Source organism: Aspergillus udagawae, assembly GCF_001078395.1.
Source record: "Aspergillus udagawae IFM 46973 DNA, scaffold_1, whole genome shotgun sequence".
NCBI classification, from domain to species: domain Eukaryota; kingdom Fungi; phylum Ascomycota; class Eurotiomycetes; order Eurotiales; family Aspergillaceae; genus Aspergillus; species Aspergillus udagawae.
Window position 1 is genome coordinate 4,970,312 of NW_025091264.1, and position 19,052 is coordinate 4,989,363.

Here is a 19,052-nt window from a genome sequence, read left to right on the forward strand (position 1 = left end):
CTCAAAACGGTAGAGGTATCCGTCAAAACTATGTGCTGAGGGCTGGTCCCCGGTCACCCATGCAGAAAACAACAAAATTCAGAAACGATGGCAAAACACACTTCAAGACGCCAATCTCGAGGTCTAGTGCGGAAGGTGTAATGAAAAAAAAAAAAATCACCGATATGTAGAGGCCAACTGCAACGCTTCAATGGCACAATCATGAGGAGTTTATGGGTAAAGTGGAAAGTCAGAACATAGGAAAATGCTTCGTAGTCATGGCTTCACCTGTTTAAATCCCCAACGACCATTTTAATCGTTCGTATGTAAAGAAGGCTGTGGCTGACATCGGCAGCACCTTAATATAGCCGATTGTCAAGCCAACAAAGAACCCTCGAAAACCCCTCTCGAGCCATATCTTGCCCGCGGTCTCCGCAAGACCCAATCTGCGTCCGTCCCCCACGGCTCCCCCAACTTGCATTCGGCGTCGAATGACCTCAAGAGGATAGGAGCATGTCTGCGCCACAAGACCGGCGATAGCGCCGGACAATAATTCTGCCGCAGCGGTGAGCTGTGGCCGTCGTGACCCCTTCTGGGACTGGCTGTGGGAGGACCGGTCAGATCCAGGGATGGTGGTGTAGCGAGCGACGGGAGGAGAGCGAAGCCAGTCGCCGACGGTGTCGTGGGTGAGGAAAGACACACCCGCGTAGGGAAGCATGCCGAGCAGGGTGGGCGTGAACCCACGATAGAAGTTGGCTAACCCATATCGAGGAACGACCTTGTTCACCGCAGAAGAGACATTCTCAGCAGCAGCCGTAACCGAGCTTGCTGTCCCTTTGGCTGCAGTCAACTCACTGGGCGCCGCCGGCGGCGAACCTCGCTCGTTATAAATCTGTCGGAACGTGCCTGCCAACGACGACCGTGCAGACTTCTTCGTCTCAAATGCTAGCCGCACCCGAATCAATTCTAACGGATATGTGAAGAACACTGACGTGACACCCGCCAGACTCCCGGACATAAGTCGGCGAAACGGCGTCTCCTTGTCCCGCGAGGGAATGAACACGGCACGAATCTGCTCGTATGCGAGGAATTTGATGGCAGCGTAGGGGAAAATTCGAAGAAGCGTCACGGAATGGCCTTTGAAAAGACCTCGGGCACCCTCGTGCCGATGGATATCCTTGACCGCTGATACAAGGCCAAACCAGCTGCCTGTATACTTGGCGAATTGCGGATTAGACGCTTGGAAAAGGATCTTCACGCGGTCGAGCGGCGCGACAACCGTCTTGGCCTGAGCATCCAAATGTCAGCCTCTGTCAACGCCAACCAGACTCAAGACCAAATGTCTTGACTATCATGGACCTCAAGGCAAGTCCTCTCAAATAGAGAAAAGCCTGACTTACCGCACATCCTGCCAGACCCCCCGCAAGCCCGCTTCTTAAAACATAATCCAGGCTCCACTTGTTCAACTCCTTAGAACCCAGGCGGCCATTCTGCTTCACAGGCGCTGACGAGCCGGTATCGACATGATGTTTCGCATGAGCTGCGGAATCTATATCGCTCGCGACTGTCTGTCGAGAGGGTCTCGACTGTGCGGCCTGTTCCATGTGATGACCGTCTTGCGAGCTTGTTTCCGTCCTTAAAAAGTTGTGTTGTCCCGAGCTCGATACAGCAAGAGACTGGTCAAGACGCCCATGGTCCGGAAATGCTGTCGACATAAGCGTAATCCAGGCAAGAGGCCTAGTTCAGGTGTGGGGGAGGCTTTGAGAAGAATGTCACGGGCTACCGGGTAATCGCGGCCATTGATAAAAACGGAAATCGTGGCCAGAAAAGTGCTCCTCTCGCAGGAATCAAGTATTGTGTTAAGAATCTATGGTCTCTGCGCAACGTACTCGAAGGATTGTAAAGGTAAGTCAAGACAGAAACTGTAGAAGGTCGCATGCCTCAACTCTGCCAAATAATGTGCCCTCACTGACGTCGGTCCGCAGGCAAGACACATAAAGCCGTTATGTTTCTGACATGCCGATACCTGCCGACGGCCACCAAGTGTTGGTCACGATACCGTCTCATTACGCGACGGTATCCGAGTGGCGGCGGATATTCTGGGGTGGCCAACCGATGCCGAATCATTTGTCATCCTGGATTCTCAAAGAGGAGAGAAAGACTTGAGTGGACGGTCCTTTGGTAGTGGTGTGTTGATAGTATTCTTTTACCTTTTCGACAGCATTTCAACTATCTCTTGCAATCATATGGACCTAGTTCTAGAGTAATGGGACACGGGTCTTTCTCCATGCAGGTGTTGGCTGATAAAAGCGCGCAACATGTATTTACAAACACCGAAATCGCCCCAGAGTCAATCCTTCCACCCTTGCTCTAGATGCGATGCTCTTCCAGGGTGTTATATCAAAATCAACCCAAATCTTCATAGTCTCGTCGCTAAAGTATGTAGAAGAAAGCACAATGCGAACATGCTTGTTGCTCATCCAATGCCTACTCGAAAATAGAAATGCCCTGAAACGCCTGCAAATCCAGTTCCCGCCAAAAGCAAGTCAATGGCTGCTCAGAAATTGTAGCGCGTACCTTGCCGAGTCAGCGGTCTGCCCTGCCGATTCGTCGCCTTGATCTCCTTGGGTTCGTCCGTCACTCTCTTGGCCCGTTTTGAGGGCCGTGAAGCGTCAACATGTAAATGGCCGTTCTCTGACAGGGCTGTCGTGTTCCGCCATTTCAAGCAGCGATGCTTGTGGTCGTCCACGTAGGTTTTGTTCCGCGTTGTCATTCGCTTTGTCTGTAGCTCCTCTGATTCGGCTCGTTCGGCTGTCTGCTCCAGGTACTCCTTTCGGCACTTCATGTACTTGGCTATATGGTCGCGCTGTAGCTGAAGCTCCTTGCGTAGTCTGGACTCGCGATTACCTCGTGAATCCAACCAGTCGATCAATTTGTCAATCGCGTCTGGATCATCATAATAGCCCCATTCGTGGGCAGCGGAAAGCCTGGTAGGCCCTTCCTCATTCTTCTTGCGCTCTGCAGGGGTAGTGTGAAATTCTTTCTGATACTGTTTCCGCTGATCGTCTGGCACGTCGATAAATCCCACGCGTTCCATCTCATCTGGACCCTGGACCCAAAGGCGACCATTTGCATAATGGGCCTCCGCTGTTGAGCTGTTGGGCATGCCGCCATACGGCATCGCGTTGCGTTCGAACCACCAGTATCGGTTGCAGAAACGATCCTTCCCAAGGCACCTAGTCCGCGGACAGTCAGCTTCTCTCAGATCATTATCCACCACCTCGATCTTCTTCTCCAGTTTCTCAATGGTGGCTTTCTGGTCATCGATCTTCTTCAAGACTCTTTGGTACTGCTTCGATCCTTTTGGCTGCTTGGCCAGTTGCTCCTTTCTCTCCCGCTCCTCTTCTTGTTTTCGCTTCCGTTCGAGAATCCTATCTAAACCTCCACGAAGCGACCGTTGCTGCGGCGCGTCGTCATCCTCAGTATCCATAACCTGCTCAGAGTCGCCGTCCACGCCTGACATTTTGGAATCTTCCAAAGCTTCTAATTCAGGCACTGGGGACGGTGATTTTTCTTGCTCCGGTTGGAGCGCCTTCCGCTCTTGGTGCAATCGACGGAGTTCCTCGAGCCTGCAGTGGGGAAGATGGTTAATCAGGGGAGCTGTGAGGGTCCTCGAGGCACTTACGCTACTTTCCGGGCCCTCTGATACTCGATCTTTTCTTTGCGGAACTCAGTCATCTGATTGCTACACTCCTCCAGGTAGTTTCGAATAGCCTTCGTTTCCAAACTGAGCATGCAGATAATTTGAAGAGCCTGGACGCGCAGGTTGACGTTTAATATGGCGTACTGAGATTGCACTGTTTCTTGGGTAGGCTCGGCATCAAGTGGCGCGAGATGTTTGAGAATATCGTTGCAAGCCTTTTCCATCCGTGGTCGGGCTGACAGTTGATGCAGAAGGCCGACCATCACCATCTGCCATCCACCGTGGCGGAAATCTCGTTTCCGTAGACGTTCGATCCAACCGTAGTCTCCAAACACCTCCGCTGCACGATGGACTTTAATATCTTCTGAGTTACTACGATTCGCTTGTGCTTTCAGATTTTCCGCCTCCGCTTTGGCCAAGCTACTCCGCGTTGTCATTCTCGTCACAACAGGTTCAGGCTCTGGGGACGGCTCTTTTTCCTCCTCCTCATCCTCCTCTTCAGCTTCGGAGTCATCTGATTCAACATCCGGAAGGTCCGGCAATGAGACTTGTACGGCCCCTTCGTCGTCGTTTTCGGCGTTGACAAGCTTCTTCAGAACAGCACAATGGATTTCCACGAAAAGTTCGCATTCCACTTCATCCGACGAGAAGCGCATTGCCTGAAGAAAATCATCGAATGTGAACGAGTCCAGCTGGAATACTTCGCAGTAAACATTGAGAGTGTTCCAGGTCTCCAATAGCAGGCCCACTGATTGCATTTCGATCTTGTCATGCAAGAGCTCTTCATCATCAGGATCATCATTTTCATCGGCTGCCAAAAATTTCAGTGGCGGCCGTTGCTTCTTCTTCTCGCGATCCGGTGGAATTTCCAGATCTTCGATGGGATACTTGATTGGAGGTGGAGTCGGTGGCTTGGGAGGCTCGGTCTTCACGATGACTGTAGGAACGGGTTGTGGCTTCTTTTCTTCTTGGAGTTTCAGATGGCGGGAGGGAGCGTTGGGGTTCTTATGGGACACAACAAAGGTGGGATTCCCATTGAGCGAGCGTTGATACTCCAAATACTGAGCCTCCTTCGACCGCACCAGATCCTGAGGCGACAGTTTATTTTTTTGTCCCTTGGCTGCAGGCTTCAACTCCGGCAATTGTTGGGATGAAAAGAACCCAAAAAATCCTTCCTGATCAGCCTTTTTCTGGGCCTTTTTCTCGGCCACCCTTGCACCATACTGCAAATGCTTGGGCACATCAGTCGGTATCTTGTACTCTTCCGCGATTGACGGTTTAACTAGCCAAGGAGCTCCGTTCCAAGACTCCCTAGTGACATTATTTTTGATGAAAGCGCGCAACATTTGCTTCGTGAACGTCTTGCGATCACGAGTGATATGGTCCTGATCCAGCAAAGCCTCCTCATTGGGACGATCCAAAACTTTCACAAGATATGTTGCATAGGCTGGAGTTTTGAGTGTTCCGTCAGGAAAGCGCTGCTCTGCGAAATTCGCCTTGTCCCGGATCACGCCATGGAGACGGGTGTTGTCCTCGAGCAGAATCAGGACGGGCTCCCCAGGATAAAAATCCTGCTTGAATTCCTGCCAATTATCAGCGGGTCTGAACGACGGAAGGTCAAGGTGGACATCATCAGCGACTTTCTGTTACTCACTTCATAGATCTCATCCACTGGAACACAGCGTCAGCTCCAATTCTCCGAACACGATCGACTTGAAACTTACCAAGATTATCGACCCGAGATACAGTAGAGAACTGAATTCTACGTAGAATGGGCTCCTTTAGAGCATCCGGAAACGCGCTATTCACCTCCCGAGACTCTTCCATCTGCTCATGGACAGGTTTTAGCGAGCCGAACAATAGACCGAACCCACAAGAATGAGATGACGTACTTCGCTCCTAAGGGCTTCGAAGAAGGTCAACCCCGAATGACCAGTAATCTCGCAAATAAATCGCTTTTGCTTGTAGAAATCCATTCGCTGAAGGTATGGTTCATAGTTCGTGAAGACCTCGTTGGTCTCTGGGATAACCCAGACCTGCGCCCTTCGTAAGCAAAGATCCCCCAATATCCTTCATCTCATATATGGAGCATGCATGCCTCGGAACTGTCATCTTCAATAACAGGTCTTGGAAGGTACTGGACTGGTTTGCGCTTGAACAGAACCTAAAGAATCTCGTGAGTCCCGAATATATCTCAGCCCTCGTGAGCTTTTTGAAAATTTGTTCAACGCACCATGATCCTCGAAAACAGGAGCTCCGCGCTAGTTTCTCATAGGTCGCAGGAAACGAAGACTGTAGGATCGGCAACCTAGGGAGCCTTGCTAACCATCAGTGACATGAACATCATGGGAGATTCCGGCAATAGGCAGAAAAGCGCGAGAAGAGAGAAAAGCAGATCCGAGCAAGTTATAAAAAAATTGTGGATGCAGCAGTCGCCTCGGCGGAGGATGAATCCAGGTATGGTGCATTGCGCCAAACATAGCTCAGTCGTGACGTTCAAAGCTTCAAGCAATATGCAGATTGTTCCAGTATGGACCAGGCGAGTAGGTGCGACAGGAGATGATTGAGGTACTGTAAATTCACGACTCACCGTAGGATGGACGCGTCTTCGATCCCGCTGGACGTTTACGCACGGAACGAAATATAGCAACAAGACACGACGGGGTGGATTCGCGAGTGGCGTCGAAAAAGGAAGGTATCGAAAAGAGGCTAAGAGTCGTGCGGGGAACAAAATTGGCGCGAAAGGAAGAGAAAGACACGAAGACGTGAGGATATTAGAGGCGGAGGAACAGGAGGAGAAGAAAAAGAAGAGCAGACGAAAGGAGAGGCGGTTGCCGCGACCAAAAGAAGCGACGGCAGAACTGGGCCCCATCACATTTGAGGATCATTGCGGCAAGAGGCCCAGTAGTCAGGAATTAGGATGGAGTGGGAGAGCGAGCGCCGAGGCATACAACAACGGTGATTGGCCCAGACGAGGAGGACGGGACCCGGACAAGACCTTCAGCGTCGGGCGGAGAGTATTTTCGAACGTTAAAGTACGGTACGGACAAGGCTAATCCGTACCTGGGCTGTAGTCTAGTGCTCCCCTACACTCTCTCTTGGGCCTGCTGCTCCACGCTTGTGCCTACTCCTACCCTCTTCTCCCGCTATCATTTTTTATTCCTTTCGACTTCGGTAACACTTATCTCAACCACAAATGTTCTTGCACTCTATCTGCTCGCCAGAAATAGGAGAATTTCCTCGGCTCACTTTTTGAAAATTCTTTTGTACTAAGATGACCAACATTTGCGGGAGAGATACCCGGTCTCAGACCTCCGCAGGGACCACGGAGACGAGATAAACAATGAACCTCAGCAGCCTCAATGGTTTGCCCACACATTATCGAATATGTTCTTGGAATTTTGTAGACTGATTCTCACATGCGTTATTCTCCAGACCTTGCCGTATTTCTGGGATATTGAGCGTCATGCGGTATGAGGGATGATATCATTCTCCTCAACTACGGTTGTAAAGGTGGCTTGGCTGGCTTCGATCACTCTGAACTTATGCACCGGCCCCTATCATGCCTTGGATATTTTAGGAAAACCCGTACCTTTTTTGACTCAGAATGCTCACTACACTGCTAGATTCAATTGCTCATTCCTCTAACGCCGTAGTCCCAACTCTTGCCGTATTTCTCATATTCGAATCATTTTCAGCCACCTGCCACCTCCAAACTCATCCATGACTCTCCTATTCAGAAATCTCTTCCAATGAGCCAAGTGTTTTACTCGTGTTCTCAGTCTATCGACTATATGTATCGATGAACCAGTGTGACCTCAACTCCATGATTCAACGCTCGTCCTTGATGCCTGTTGTGCGTTCATCGATTCCCTTGTTGCTATTCATGGGCCCTTCCAGCTAATCTCACGCATAATCTGCCTATTTGCAACTTTGCATGCGTGCATCATACCTAGTATAATCGTCACAGCTTCGAAGTGGCTATCACGGCAAACCTTTTGCGACTGGGAAACGACCATGTCCCACGATTAGCGGAATCCTTCGAATCTGTTAAGCAGGGATGGCACATCGGATGGCACATCTCCCTTGGAGCGTGGTACCTATCCCATTTTAGCCAATCCGACTCGTTCAGTTGGCTTGAAAGACGCGAGTCCATATCCAGCCGGCCAGCAAAGGGCAACTCTGCGATACCACTGTGCTTAACAGCCGACCATGTCGTCTATGTTGGATTACTTCTGAGCCTCCATCTGATGATATACATCCAGCTGCAAAGGCCTTGTGTGCTGTCGGGGAGAAATACTAATTCTCAGTAAATTAGCAGCTTCAGACGATTATATCTCAAGCTTACTTGATCGGCCATATCAGACAGCCAAATTCGTTCACTTGACATACAAGTACTGAGAGATCTATCAAGGAAGGATGCGCATCAACTAGAGCTCCTATTCCAAAGTCACCGTTTTTAGCTTAGCTGGAACACAGTTCAAAGTTCATACGAACTTGCGGCTGTATCTCCCGCCAAGTCAATCTGCTGTGCAACCTGAAGAATATCAGATCCAATGACGTAATTTACCTCGCAAGCCGCTCATACCGAAGCAGACTATGCAACCACAGAAGTGTTGAGTACCAAGACTGAAGAATAATATGACTTCAAATTAGCGTTGCGTTCGGCACTCAAATAAGTAAACGACAACTCTACCTCAGCAGCTTTGAGAAATCCATACATCACGAAAACCAAAGGTAGCTCAAATCAGAACAGGCTAGTCTAGCTTTTTCTAGATTAGCCCCTGATAAACTTTGCGTTTTGGGTGATCAAAGTGGGTCAGTCCCCAGAACACGTGGTTAGAGCAAACAGAGCAAACACGAAGCTCTGATTCATTACATCATATCTGCCGGCTTTGACAGCTTGATGGTACTTGGGGGTTCTGTGTACAGCGTCTAAGAAGAGGATAATACATACACCACTGGATAAAACTTTGGGTTCGTATTTTTAATAAAAAAATTATGCGGTGAAGTAGACCACCATAAACCCGACCCAACTGCCGACTACCCCCAGAGCAGAATAGCTACTCATGAACATCAGCGGAAGGAACTCATACCGGTCCCATCCGAAAATGAGCTGATGCACCAATGAGCAGTATATGATCAACGGGATAGCCACGGTCAGGTATAGCAGGGACAGGCGGTCAAAAACAAAAATCCGCGGCCGCTCGGAGACCGGGGCGACTTGGTCAAACACGAACAGGAAAAGAACCAGCCACCAAACGGTATACACGGTCTTCAACGGGAATTCGGCTGCTGTGAAAAGCAGTGGGAATAGTGAAACGTGTCCTGCGACCGCGAGGGGTCGGAATGCGCTGAAGTAGCGTCGGTCCTTGAGCGCTATCAAGCTGAATGGAATGATGATCAGGAGAACAGCTTTCTCATGAACGTGCCAGCCAAACAAGAATGAAGCATAACCGCATAGAGTGATAGCACCAACGAACGTGTCCCAGTCCGGATGAACCCAGAGTTTTATTAGGGGAAGCTACGCGCCGGTTAGGTTATCGATATCGAGTGTCGAGCAGGTGTAGGAAGGGCTTACCAACTGGAACAAGAACGTCAACGCAAATGTTTGTTCCTTGCTGATCTCTGGAAGTACGGCGAAGGATGTATCTCCGACAAGACCGCGCGTGACGCTCGTCAAAGCCTCATGGTTGATCGGAAGGCCCAGGCGTGGAGCGACTGTCATGGTGAGCAAATCTGCACAGGTGCAGTCGAAGAATGACTGTACTCACGCGGAATTAGCACACGATCTACGAAAGAATACATTGCCCAGATATTCGGTGCCCAGTAAGCATGGCAGAGTCCTCTCGAGAATGGAAATAGCCTGTCCTTCAGTTGGAGCAGCTGGTTCCAACGAGCGAATGGACCAAAAGCTATGCCAAAAACACCAATGACGCTCAAGCCGAGTTTCAAGATATTGCCGAACCTTGGTCGAAAGATGGACTTCGGATCGAGACAGTAGGCTCTCAGCAGGTAAACAAAGTAGGCTAACGAAAGGTAAAGGTAGATGTGCTTCAAGCACAGCAGGACTGCGAACAAGATACCACTGTAGAGCAGGGTCGATTGCTTGCGCGCCAGCACGATCGATAGGACGAGAATGCCGTACAGAAAGCCGTTGTATTGAAAATGAATGTGGTCAATGATGAGCAGCCCAGGGGACAAAAAGATCGAAAGACTCGCGATATGCGCAAGGTGCTTGTTGGCTTGAGCTGCGGATTTGATGAATCTATGATACCCTCCATTAGTCGCAATCCCTTCAATTAAGAAAGATTACAATTGGTGCACACCGGTTCAGAGCATAGAGCAACACAAGCTCAGTCAGAATGACAGTGGCTCTCTGAAAATAGGTTGTCTGCCATGAATCATACTCGAGATTCTTAACGATCAACATTGCGGGATCCACATAGCGAGCCGCTTGCGATAGAAGCCATTCAAAAGCTGCAAAGAAGGGCGGATAGTCGAGAGTCCATTCTGATGTTTTCTTATTGACAATCATCCCGTCAGCGCATTGTCAACTGTGTGTAGACTATGCGGAAAGCTCAACGAACCTCGTAGTACCACTCCTTAGCCGGCAACGAATGTGTGATAGCAAGCCAATTCCGATGCACTTCAAAGTCGGTTGATTTGCTGTATAGTATTGCAAAGAAACGTCAGTTCCGACGCCCAATTGACTCCATCCTCAGCTTCCTTCCGACGGTAGGAACTCACTAGGCGGGGAAGAGTAGAATCTTGAAAGCCGTAGCGACAATTGCGCATTGCGCCAATGAAGGATAAATATCAGCCATTAGAGCTGTAGCGCATGATGCGCCGTCAAAAGGATTAGTTCAGGGAGGGCTGATCGTTCAAAGATTCAGCAATCATCTTGCAGTCCATGGAAATGCTCATCGCGGGAGGTGATTCTGGGGGAAAATTTCACGTGACATGATGAACAACAGCGGAGCTCCAAAGGACAGTGTGTCCCTTTAAAGTTGGAGCTTCTGAAACGGATTAGACACCTGCGACAATTTATTTTGAATGGATCTGGCTTCGGACGTGGGAGTTCGTCATTCAGTCGTTCTCTCGAACCTCAAAATCCAACACTTTGTCGAATTCTCCCCAGCTGCTGTTTCTGTTGCTAGAGAAGTCCGCTACTGTGTGATCGCCATTGTAATTGGGTGGACCACCTCGCGCATCATCTCCGCGCTGTTGAATCGGAGAGCTCCTTCAGATCAGTGAAGATCACTCTGACAAACTGTCTCTCATCTTTCTATCACCTATTATTGTAGATCTCAACGGTTGAGAATTTCGATTCTGTTTTGGTCTGATCAGTCGTCTCCGCTTTCTCATTTCTATTTTCATTCTCTACAACACCCCTGTTCCCGGATCAACATCCCTGATAAACAATTGCAATGCGGAGCTTAGCTTCCTTATCCTTCCTCGTCGCTGCTGCTACAGCGCAATCTGTGATTGAAAGCTCTAGCTTTGGCTATGGTCATACGTACGCGTCCCTTCCTCTACGAAAATATCACATCTGTTCTAATGGATTTCTTAGTATATCGCCAGACAGAGATTCCATCCCTGGTTGGCTGGTTGGGGGAGAGGGCCATACACCTCAGATTGTGCGCTCTTTTATGCCCTTTGTTTGACTTGTATCAGCTTAGAAAAACTGACCGGATCTAGCTTTCCAACAAAGTCATTCTCACTCCTCCCTACCCAGGAAACACAAGAGGTTATGTCTGGTCACAGTCCCCGTAAGCACAACCCCTCTCTCAAGTAGTCTGCTCACTCCTTGATCTACTGGCAGCTGACCAAGCTATAGCCTATCTCAGCCAGAATGGTCAGTTGAATTTCAGTTTCGAGCCACTGGTATTGAGAGGGGAGGTGGCAATCTCCAGTTATGGTATGTGAAAGATGGAGGAAGCAAGATTGGCTCCTCTAGCATCTACACTGCTGGCCAGTTCGACGGTTTTGCACTTGTCATTGACACACATGGGGGAAGAGTACGCGAATTCAATCTTGCAACAGTCTTCTGTAATGCTGACTCTGATTTAGGGCGGAAGCATTCGAGGCTTCCTCAATGACGGAACGACTGACTACAAGAGCCATAGAAGCGTTGACAGTTTGGCTTTTGGACACTGCGACTATGCTTACAGAAACCTCGGCCGTCCCTCTATCGTGCGCTTGAAGCACACTAATTCTGTTCTTGAAGTAACCGTGGATGACAAGCTTTGCTTCTCAACAAACAAGGTACTTCAAACTCATCAGCCATGCCACCTTGGTGTTCTAATCGTGTGCAGGTCGCCCTTCCTACTGGTAACAACTTCGGTATAACGGCAGCTACTCCTGAGAACCCAGATTCCTTCGAGATCTTCAAGTTTGTCGTGCAGCCTAGTGCTTCTGGAACGAACGCAGCACCTCCTGCTCAGCCGCAAGCCAACCAACAACCGAATGTCAACCAAGGACAGGCTCGTCCCGTTGACCCTCGCTCAGTAAACTCTGACCAACTCGTTGATCTCAGCAGCCGTATTCAAAGCCTCAATGACGCCACTAACAGCATTGCCCACGACGTCAGAAGCCTGTCCTCCAAAGCGGAAAGTCGCCATATAGAGCTTCAGAAGATGGCTACCAAGGAGCAGGTGGCCAATCTTGATGCCCGGTTGCAGAAGATCGAGCAGTTGCTGCAGAACATTCAGCGTGACTTGGAAGGCAAAGACTACCGCGACCGCTTCAATCAGCTGCACGAGACCCTGAGGTCTTCGCACATGAGCCTGACTGAGAATCTGCAAGGCACACTTCTCAATGGTAAGCATCCGATGCGTATTCCCTCCATAAAACGCAGAACCTTTCTGTGTGAATAACAAGCATGCGGATTGGGACCTCGCCAGCTGATCTGCGTTAACAGTCATTACCGCCTCAACCCCTCGCATGGGCTTCTTCATCTGTCTCGTCATCGCCGTGCAACTCCTCCTTGCCGGCTCCTACATCATCTACAAGCGTCGCCGTGCGAACATGCCCAAGAAGTTCCTTTGAGCGTCTCAACTACCCGAGTTACGGAGTCTGATTGTCTTTGTATTAAACCTTCCGCTCTTCATGATGACATGGTGAAACAAATATGATCTATTTCTTTGGCTAGTACCTCTTCGATTTTTTTTATCGGACTTTCAACTTGGTACTGTGCACGCGACCATAAATCTGCAGTTTGAGTTTGATCAAGCCTTGTGCGCTTACCATGCAATTTCGGGGTGTCTGGCATAATTCTGCATTTACTCAATGGCTCCGAATATTTTGTATATTAAGTTGAAGCGGATTTGACGTATTCATTAGTAACCTGCTTGTTCAATTGTATGCATTACGACCGATATGCCTGCTCAAACGAGATTGTGAAGACTCGATTCAGGTTCGATCATAGGATCAAAATCAACGCCGTCCATACCGGCAGATCACTAAAAATCTAGGTAGTAATCTATTGTACAAGAGACTCGGGCGCATTGGCCTGTTCGACCGAACCCCAGGTGAAGGGTGGGAGGTCCAGTGGCCAGTCGATAAAACAAAGATCGTCACGACGTTAAGTAAGTTTGCGCATGGCAAACCGGAGGCTGGCCCAGTATTGGCAGCAGGGTAATCCAAAGATTGCCGGAAGACTTCGGTGTCTTTCCCATCAACGCTCGCGAATCACGCCAGGTGGCGGATTCGGAACGGGGAAACAAGCACTTTCACAGAACTCCGGCTGATCCTCCGGAAAGACTGTCTGCCGATTGGTCCAGCCCCCGGAAACAAGACGAAATTGAAGAAAGCAAAAAGAAGGGGTAAGAAAGTGCGTGTCTCCAGATAGGGAAACACAAGGACAAGTGTAAACACGCTCAACAATGAGATGCATGGTATGCTCCAACGCCAGTTGAGGAACCCAAGGACCTTGATGCAAAATGGATATGCATATCACAACGCCCAGAATATGTGAAAAGCCCTTTTTCAAGTCAAGTCAAGAAAGAACAATCACTTAGCGCCTTGGTGAATGAAATTAAAAGAGGGATAAAGCCTGAGTTCAAGCAGAAGCTGCCCCGACCCGCGCATCCGATTTGGAGCCATGCTCGATCGCAGAATTCGGAATAGGCGAACTAGCAGCCTCAGAGACCTGTGCAGTAGTAGCTTCAAGCTCCGCCTGAGCAGCCAACGCTTGAATACGTCGTTCAATCAGCTGCTGCAGGTTACGCAGAGATTCGAGTTCAGTATGTGCTTCGGGGAGATCATTAGGCGCCTGTGCTCGCAGCGCGTCGATGAGGAAAGTAACCCGAGCGATATCGTCCGCAGGTTCTGTCTGATTCTGACCAGCGAAGGCAAGAAGATTCGCGGCAGCTTCGCGATCGGCTGCTGATCGCGAGTTGTCAATCGATTCAGCGGCATTCGGCAAAGAACCAGGTCGCTGGGCGCCATAGAATTCGACAGCTCGTGCGTGAAGTTCATCGCGTTGTGCTCTAGCTTCTTCAAAGTACTTATCTGCCTGCTGTTTGTTGTACTCAAACTCGGCATTTTCCCTGTCCAGATAATCAGTCAAGCTCAGAAGGGGATACTAGTCAAAGAGCTAGTAGGATGACTGACCGTTTGATTTTCGCGAGGAAGGCTGCTTCTACCCCTTTTTCGGCGACGCGGTAAAGGATGCCTCCTCCTACATCTTCTTCATTTTCAATCCGTTCTGATTCCTCTTCGCTGGGGAGAATTTCAATGTCAATCATCCGTGGTCGCGCAGGTCGACGGATCTTTCGCGCGTCATAGGCTCCCTCGTCGTTCCAATGGTAATAATACATTTCGTGTTCAACGTGCATCGGGCAACGCCAGCGTTTATCGGACTTGTGATCTTGCTGGGGCGGTTTGGCCATAGGCGGATCTAAGCAATCCATATGCCAATTCAAATAACAAAAGTCACATTGTAGAATAGGTTTATCTCCATCGCTTGGGCGACCGCAGGCGTAACAGATGATGAGATTTCCATCCGAGTCTGTGATCTTGCGGAGGTTGGGATCGTCGTAAAATCCATTGCATATTCCTCGTCCGACGCCGCCGTTGACAAGATTGTAAGAACATTCGGTGTACCTCGTACGGTCGTTTTTATCTTCAGGTCGCGATCCAGTTTTGACGCCAGCGAAGTAATTTCGGATACTGACGGGTAGCATAAACTCCTTGTTCGCTAGTTTGTCAAGCTTATCCACCATCATGCGGATGGGCCGCGAGACAGAACATTTTGGGCAGAACCAATCTCCCTCCGGAGGATTCGCGGGATCCAAAGGGGGGTCGAGGCATGAAAAATGGAAGGAGTTCACGCAGCCATCGCAACAGAGCAACTGTCCTCGGCCACCGCATTCCCGACAGAGATCGCTGTTGTCCAATGATCCTTCCCTGCTACAACTTGGTCAGCTTCATTCAGTCCGAACGATCCAAAATGCCAAAAGAGAATCGTACCTAAATGTAGGGGTCAGGCGCCGGTTATCCTCAGCACCACTGCTTTCGGCAGACTCTGATTGTTCCCTGACTTTCAACAAGGGAACTTCAGGCGCGGTCTGAACTTCACTAATGGATGGAAATAAAGGCGACAAAGCATTACCAGGCTGCTCATGGGACAGAGTAGAGCGAACGCCACTTTCTTCAGGAACAATATCGGGGAGAGGCTGTTGCAGGCGCTGCCGTTTGGCACGGACGGTCTCTTCGGAGAACTCCGTGTCATCTTCTAATGCCCGCTTGCGTGCATCACTCGAGGGGAAAGCGGACTGGCGAGTCTGTTTCGATTTATCTTTATTGGCTGCTTTTGTGGCATTGGTCTTCGCTTGCTTGCCCTTAGCACGCAATTTCGAGCGAGTTGCAGCCGCCGCCACAATGACGGGGGTTGGCACTGTGGTTGGAGCAGATGTTTGAGCTTCAGGCGACACAGCAGACGACAACGAAGTAGCAGTGGTGTCGGATTGGGTTCGAATCATGTCAGGCGGTGCAGCCGCAGCCGAGACATCCGTTGCGTCCTCCTTCCGAATTTCTCGCCACGCAGCACGGATCAGGTCATGAAAGGCGTTCGTATTACGATCCCCAACCTCCTTCTTGCACATTCCATGAACCACAGACATGACCATCGGATCCTGAGTCGCCTTTGTCCAAAGATTGAACAGGCTTTTGACGACCTTGCTATTATCCGTGTCTGCGGCCATGCGTAGTGTCTCCTTCATGGCATTTTTGGTTTGCTCTAAATCCAATTTCACCGAATTGCAGACGGGAAGTGACAGCAACGCGTCAATTTCTTCGTAGGAGCAGGGTTTAGAATCCTCGGACTGAGTTTTGTCTGCAGGCGTCGCGGATTCCTGCGGCGTCTGCGCATCAATTTCTCCGTTCGGCAACGCCTGCAGATTTACGTTCTGTGACGACTGGAGAGCTTCGCTCTGCGACACCTTAGGAGTTTCGCTCTGCGACCCTGGCGTTGGCGGGTTCTGCGATGCTGGAGTTTCTTCATTCTGCGACGTAGGATCATCGTTCTGCGACATGTCGTTTTGCAACGCGAGGAGTTCCTTAGCCAAAGACGAGATTGGTTTGGAGGGTTTCGTGGGCTTCAGGCCTGCTTTGCGTAGGTCCGCAGTTGTCGGCATGGAACCGAGAGGACGCATGGTTGCCAAGATGGGATTCGCCGCGTTCGAGACTGCCGACCATGGCGTATCCGCGTAACTCGGGGCAGGGATCCTCAATGGAGGTTCAACCCAGGCCAGTTGATCTCCAGGGAATTTCATATTAGGACCCGAGTTCGCCGCACTTTTCGAAATATCCTCCACGTTGTTGGCCAGGTGGTCTTGAGGAGGCTCGGTAGCCACTCGAGCGTTCCGTCCCCTGCGTCGACGTTTTGGCGGTCTTGCAGGTTCAGTAAATGATGAAGATCGTTTATTAGATACAGGCGCATCTAGCGGAGTTGACTGGCGCGAATCGCTGGACGGGGGACGGGATGCTGAGCGGAGAGTCGGAGACATTATTGTACCGCAGGGCTTGAAGGCTGCGGCGCCTGGCGATAGAAAAGTTAGCTCGCAAGAATGTACAAGAACGCATATCAATGGATAATGTACGCAAACTTACTGATTGACTATGGCCCGAGACAAACAGCAAGCATGCCCAGCGTTGCTGTTTGGGATCGTGGCCAGCCCGCGCGCTCTCTGCGGGTTGATGGAAGGGAAGATTGCGGAGTTGAAAGCGACGGGAGTTTTCGAGGGCCAAAGTTCCCCAATCAGACCTTCTAAGGGGCGTTCGCCGCTACAACCGCGAAATGTGCCACACCAAAATCTAAGCATTTCAAAGTTAGATCCAGTAGACTCAGATATTTGAATAGGTTTCAAATCATGAAAGCTCAGCTTCTTGATTCTGAGGGAAATTGCTTACCTGATAATGCTTCACGTTTCTCTGATATCCCTCTCCAGGGGCGTTAATAGATCGCTCAGGCAGATATGTCAAGGTAAAAGATAAGATGCTTTCTCGTCTACAAAAGCTCACTACTAGAGTCACTTGATCCCTTCGGCTAAGCCAGTATGAGCCTGTCAAGCAGATGCATTTCGCGCGGTCAGCAGGGCGTCCCAGAAGCTTTGTAGTGGATAAGAGTTTGTGATGAAATGTGAGACAAGACGCTCTCGATAGGCTTCAAGATAGACAGTCCCTCAATGCTTTCAAAGCTCACATCCTCGTGAAAAGAACGACGATGGCAAGGAAGAGGCAATTTTGCGGGTTGATGATGGAAAAGAAAGAGACGAGAGTGATCAGAAAAGGAGCGTCCTTTGGCGCAACGAGAGGTTGCTGGTTTCTCGTTTCGGAAGGACAGAGAACACGATTGGTTTTACCACAGTGCTACAGTGATAATTTGGAAGATGCAAAGTGGCTAGCAGGTTGGTAGGAAAGAGAAGCAACACAGAGGATGTGAAAGTGGCAACCACTGATGAGACTCTTGGAGAACTTACTGAGACAAGCTCGATCTGTACTTGGTAATCAGTAGACAGACAGGGAGGTTGAATAACCGGTGAAATATGTCCTGAAGCAGAGCTTGGTAGTTAAATCAATGAGGACGAATGTTGACTGAGGGAGTGGAAAGAGATCTTAAAAGAGCAATCTTATCCACCTTGGGACGTCTGCAGCTTTCTTTTCTCTCGACTTCCCGAATTCAGACAGCGAGTCCAAGTTGGTCAGAAACCAAACGTTATGTAGCAGATGGAAATGATGAAAGTAAGAAAGGGGACGAGAGACGAAGGAGACAGAGAGATGTACGAGCAAAAGGTGGAAGAAAAGGAGCGAGCTCTCGTCTCACTGCTAGAAGCAACAAGCTCCTGACAAATGTGTTACAAGAGGAAATTCCCCAACGCAGACACTTGGGGCGAGAGACACAGCTCGTGAGTCCTCTGATGCTTCCAGGTGAAGTAGCTGAGAGAAGAGTTTAGATGATAGAGATAGTACGGTCCGTATGTCGAAAGAAGCTGTAGATGAAAAGAGTCGATCTCCGAGCAGTACCATCCAGAGGGCATCTAGACAAAGGACAAGTAGATGAGAAAAGAAGTAGAAATTTGGAGGAGAGGTTGTGGGAAGAAAGTGCAGATGCCCCAAGCGATCTCGAGACTGTGAATGTCGAAGACGCGAGAGGTGGGGAGAAGCGCGAAACCGGCGTCACTCGCTGCCAAATCAAGAAAAGCAGCAAAGGCACCCTGATACCCAAGCTACTTGTCGCAGTAGAGACAATGCGAATGGTCTCTCTTGGGGTACGTGGGGAATATGGATTATGGGATAGGAGAATGTGAAGGGGATGAAGGAAGGATTCGAAGAGAGAAAAAGAGCGGCCCATCCAACGACACTGGCCCACCCACTGCCAACCACCCTGTCAGCAAAAAAGAGCTCGACAGACAGCATGCAACGATTCACTCATCTAGCTAATAGAGAGATATCCCTGGCTCACGTACAAAAATTGAATTACAATATCTGGGTTACATTGGACATTTCGCCTTACCGAGGACACAGTCGATCTGAACGCCTTTACCCTGACTTTATGAGGCTACACAGTACTTAAGTAGATATTCTCTTGCAGGGAATCAATATTTGAGTACCGCTACTAGATTGATATCTTCTTAGAGAGTGAAGAAGAGAGCAGTCTTCCCTGAGATCAAATGTATGAGGAAGATGGCAACTGCCGGCAGAGAGGTGGCAACTGCCCCTCGAGCAGTATAGAGTATAGCCCATGACGCTGTAGATGTTGGCTCGTGGTCCATCTGTACTCTTGGAGACCACGTACTGTGGCCTGAAATGAGATGTCTGGATTCCTCCGCTCCTGGAGTAGCCCGTTCCAAAGGTTCATCAGCTT

General features: G+C 49.7%; 5 protein-coding genes across 5 annotated transcripts; 1 reads left to right on the top strand and 4 right to left on the bottom strand.

The window, feature by feature from the left end:
• Nucleotides 1–271: 271 nt before the first annotated feature.
• On the bottom strand, nucleotides 272–1,694 carry Aud_001636 (coenzyme A transporter; the record flags this gene model as incomplete). The annotated part of the gene is made up of 2 exons (XM_043287128.1): nucleotides 272–1,267; nucleotides 1,380–1,694. The coding sequence occupies 2 exons, from the start codon at nucleotides 1,692–1,694 to the stop codon at nucleotides 272–274; spliced, it is 1,311 nt and encodes a 436-aa protein (XP_043143063.1).
• An 842-nt stretch (nucleotides 1,695–2,536) lies between these two features.
• On the bottom strand, nucleotides 2,537–5,918 carry Aud_001637 (DDT domain protein; the record flags this gene model as incomplete). Its single annotated transcript, XM_043287129.1, has 7 exons — nucleotides 2,537–3,608; nucleotides 3,665–5,265; nucleotides 5,337–5,353; nucleotides 5,407–5,509; nucleotides 5,575–5,718; nucleotides 5,781–5,846; nucleotides 5,916–5,918. 7 exons carry the CDS (start codon nucleotides 5,916–5,918, stop codon nucleotides 2,537–2,539), a joined length of 3,006 nt encoding a protein of 1,001 aa, XP_043143064.1.
• A 2,763-nt stretch (nucleotides 5,919–8,681) lies between these two features.
• On the bottom strand, nucleotides 8,682–10,509 carry Aud_001638 (dolichyl-P-Glc:Glc1Man(9)GlcNAc(2)-PP-dolichol alpha-1,3-glucosyltransferase ALG8; the record flags this gene model as incomplete). Its single annotated transcript, XM_043287130.1, has 6 exons — nucleotides 8,682–9,206; nucleotides 9,264–9,403; nucleotides 9,457–9,950; nucleotides 10,012–10,205; nucleotides 10,273–10,351; nucleotides 10,433–10,509. 6 exons carry the CDS (start codon nucleotides 10,507–10,509, stop codon nucleotides 8,682–8,684), a joined length of 1,509 nt encoding a protein of 502 aa, XP_043143065.1.
• Nucleotides 10,510–11,112: 603 nt separating this feature from the next.
• Aud_001639 (putative lectin family integral membrane protein) lies at nucleotides 11,113–12,733 on the top strand (the record flags this gene model as incomplete). The annotated part of the gene is made up of 7 exons (XM_043287131.1): nucleotides 11,113–11,201; nucleotides 11,256–11,322; nucleotides 11,384–11,454; nucleotides 11,523–11,703; nucleotides 11,756–11,950; nucleotides 12,001–12,505; nucleotides 12,606–12,733. The coding sequence occupies 7 exons, from the start codon at nucleotides 11,113–11,115 to the stop codon at nucleotides 12,731–12,733; spliced, it is 1,236 nt and encodes a 411-aa protein (XP_043143066.1).
• A 1,012-nt stretch (nucleotides 12,734–13,745) lies between these two features.
• Aud_001640 (putative PHD finger domain protein) lies at nucleotides 13,746–16,695 on the bottom strand (the record flags this gene model as incomplete). Its single annotated transcript, XM_043287132.1, has 3 exons — nucleotides 13,746–14,235; nucleotides 14,300–15,097; nucleotides 15,158–16,695. 3 exons carry the CDS (start codon nucleotides 16,693–16,695, stop codon nucleotides 13,746–13,748), a joined length of 2,826 nt encoding a protein of 941 aa, XP_043143067.1.
• Between the last annotated feature and the right edge of the window lie 2,357 nt (nucleotides 16,696–19,052).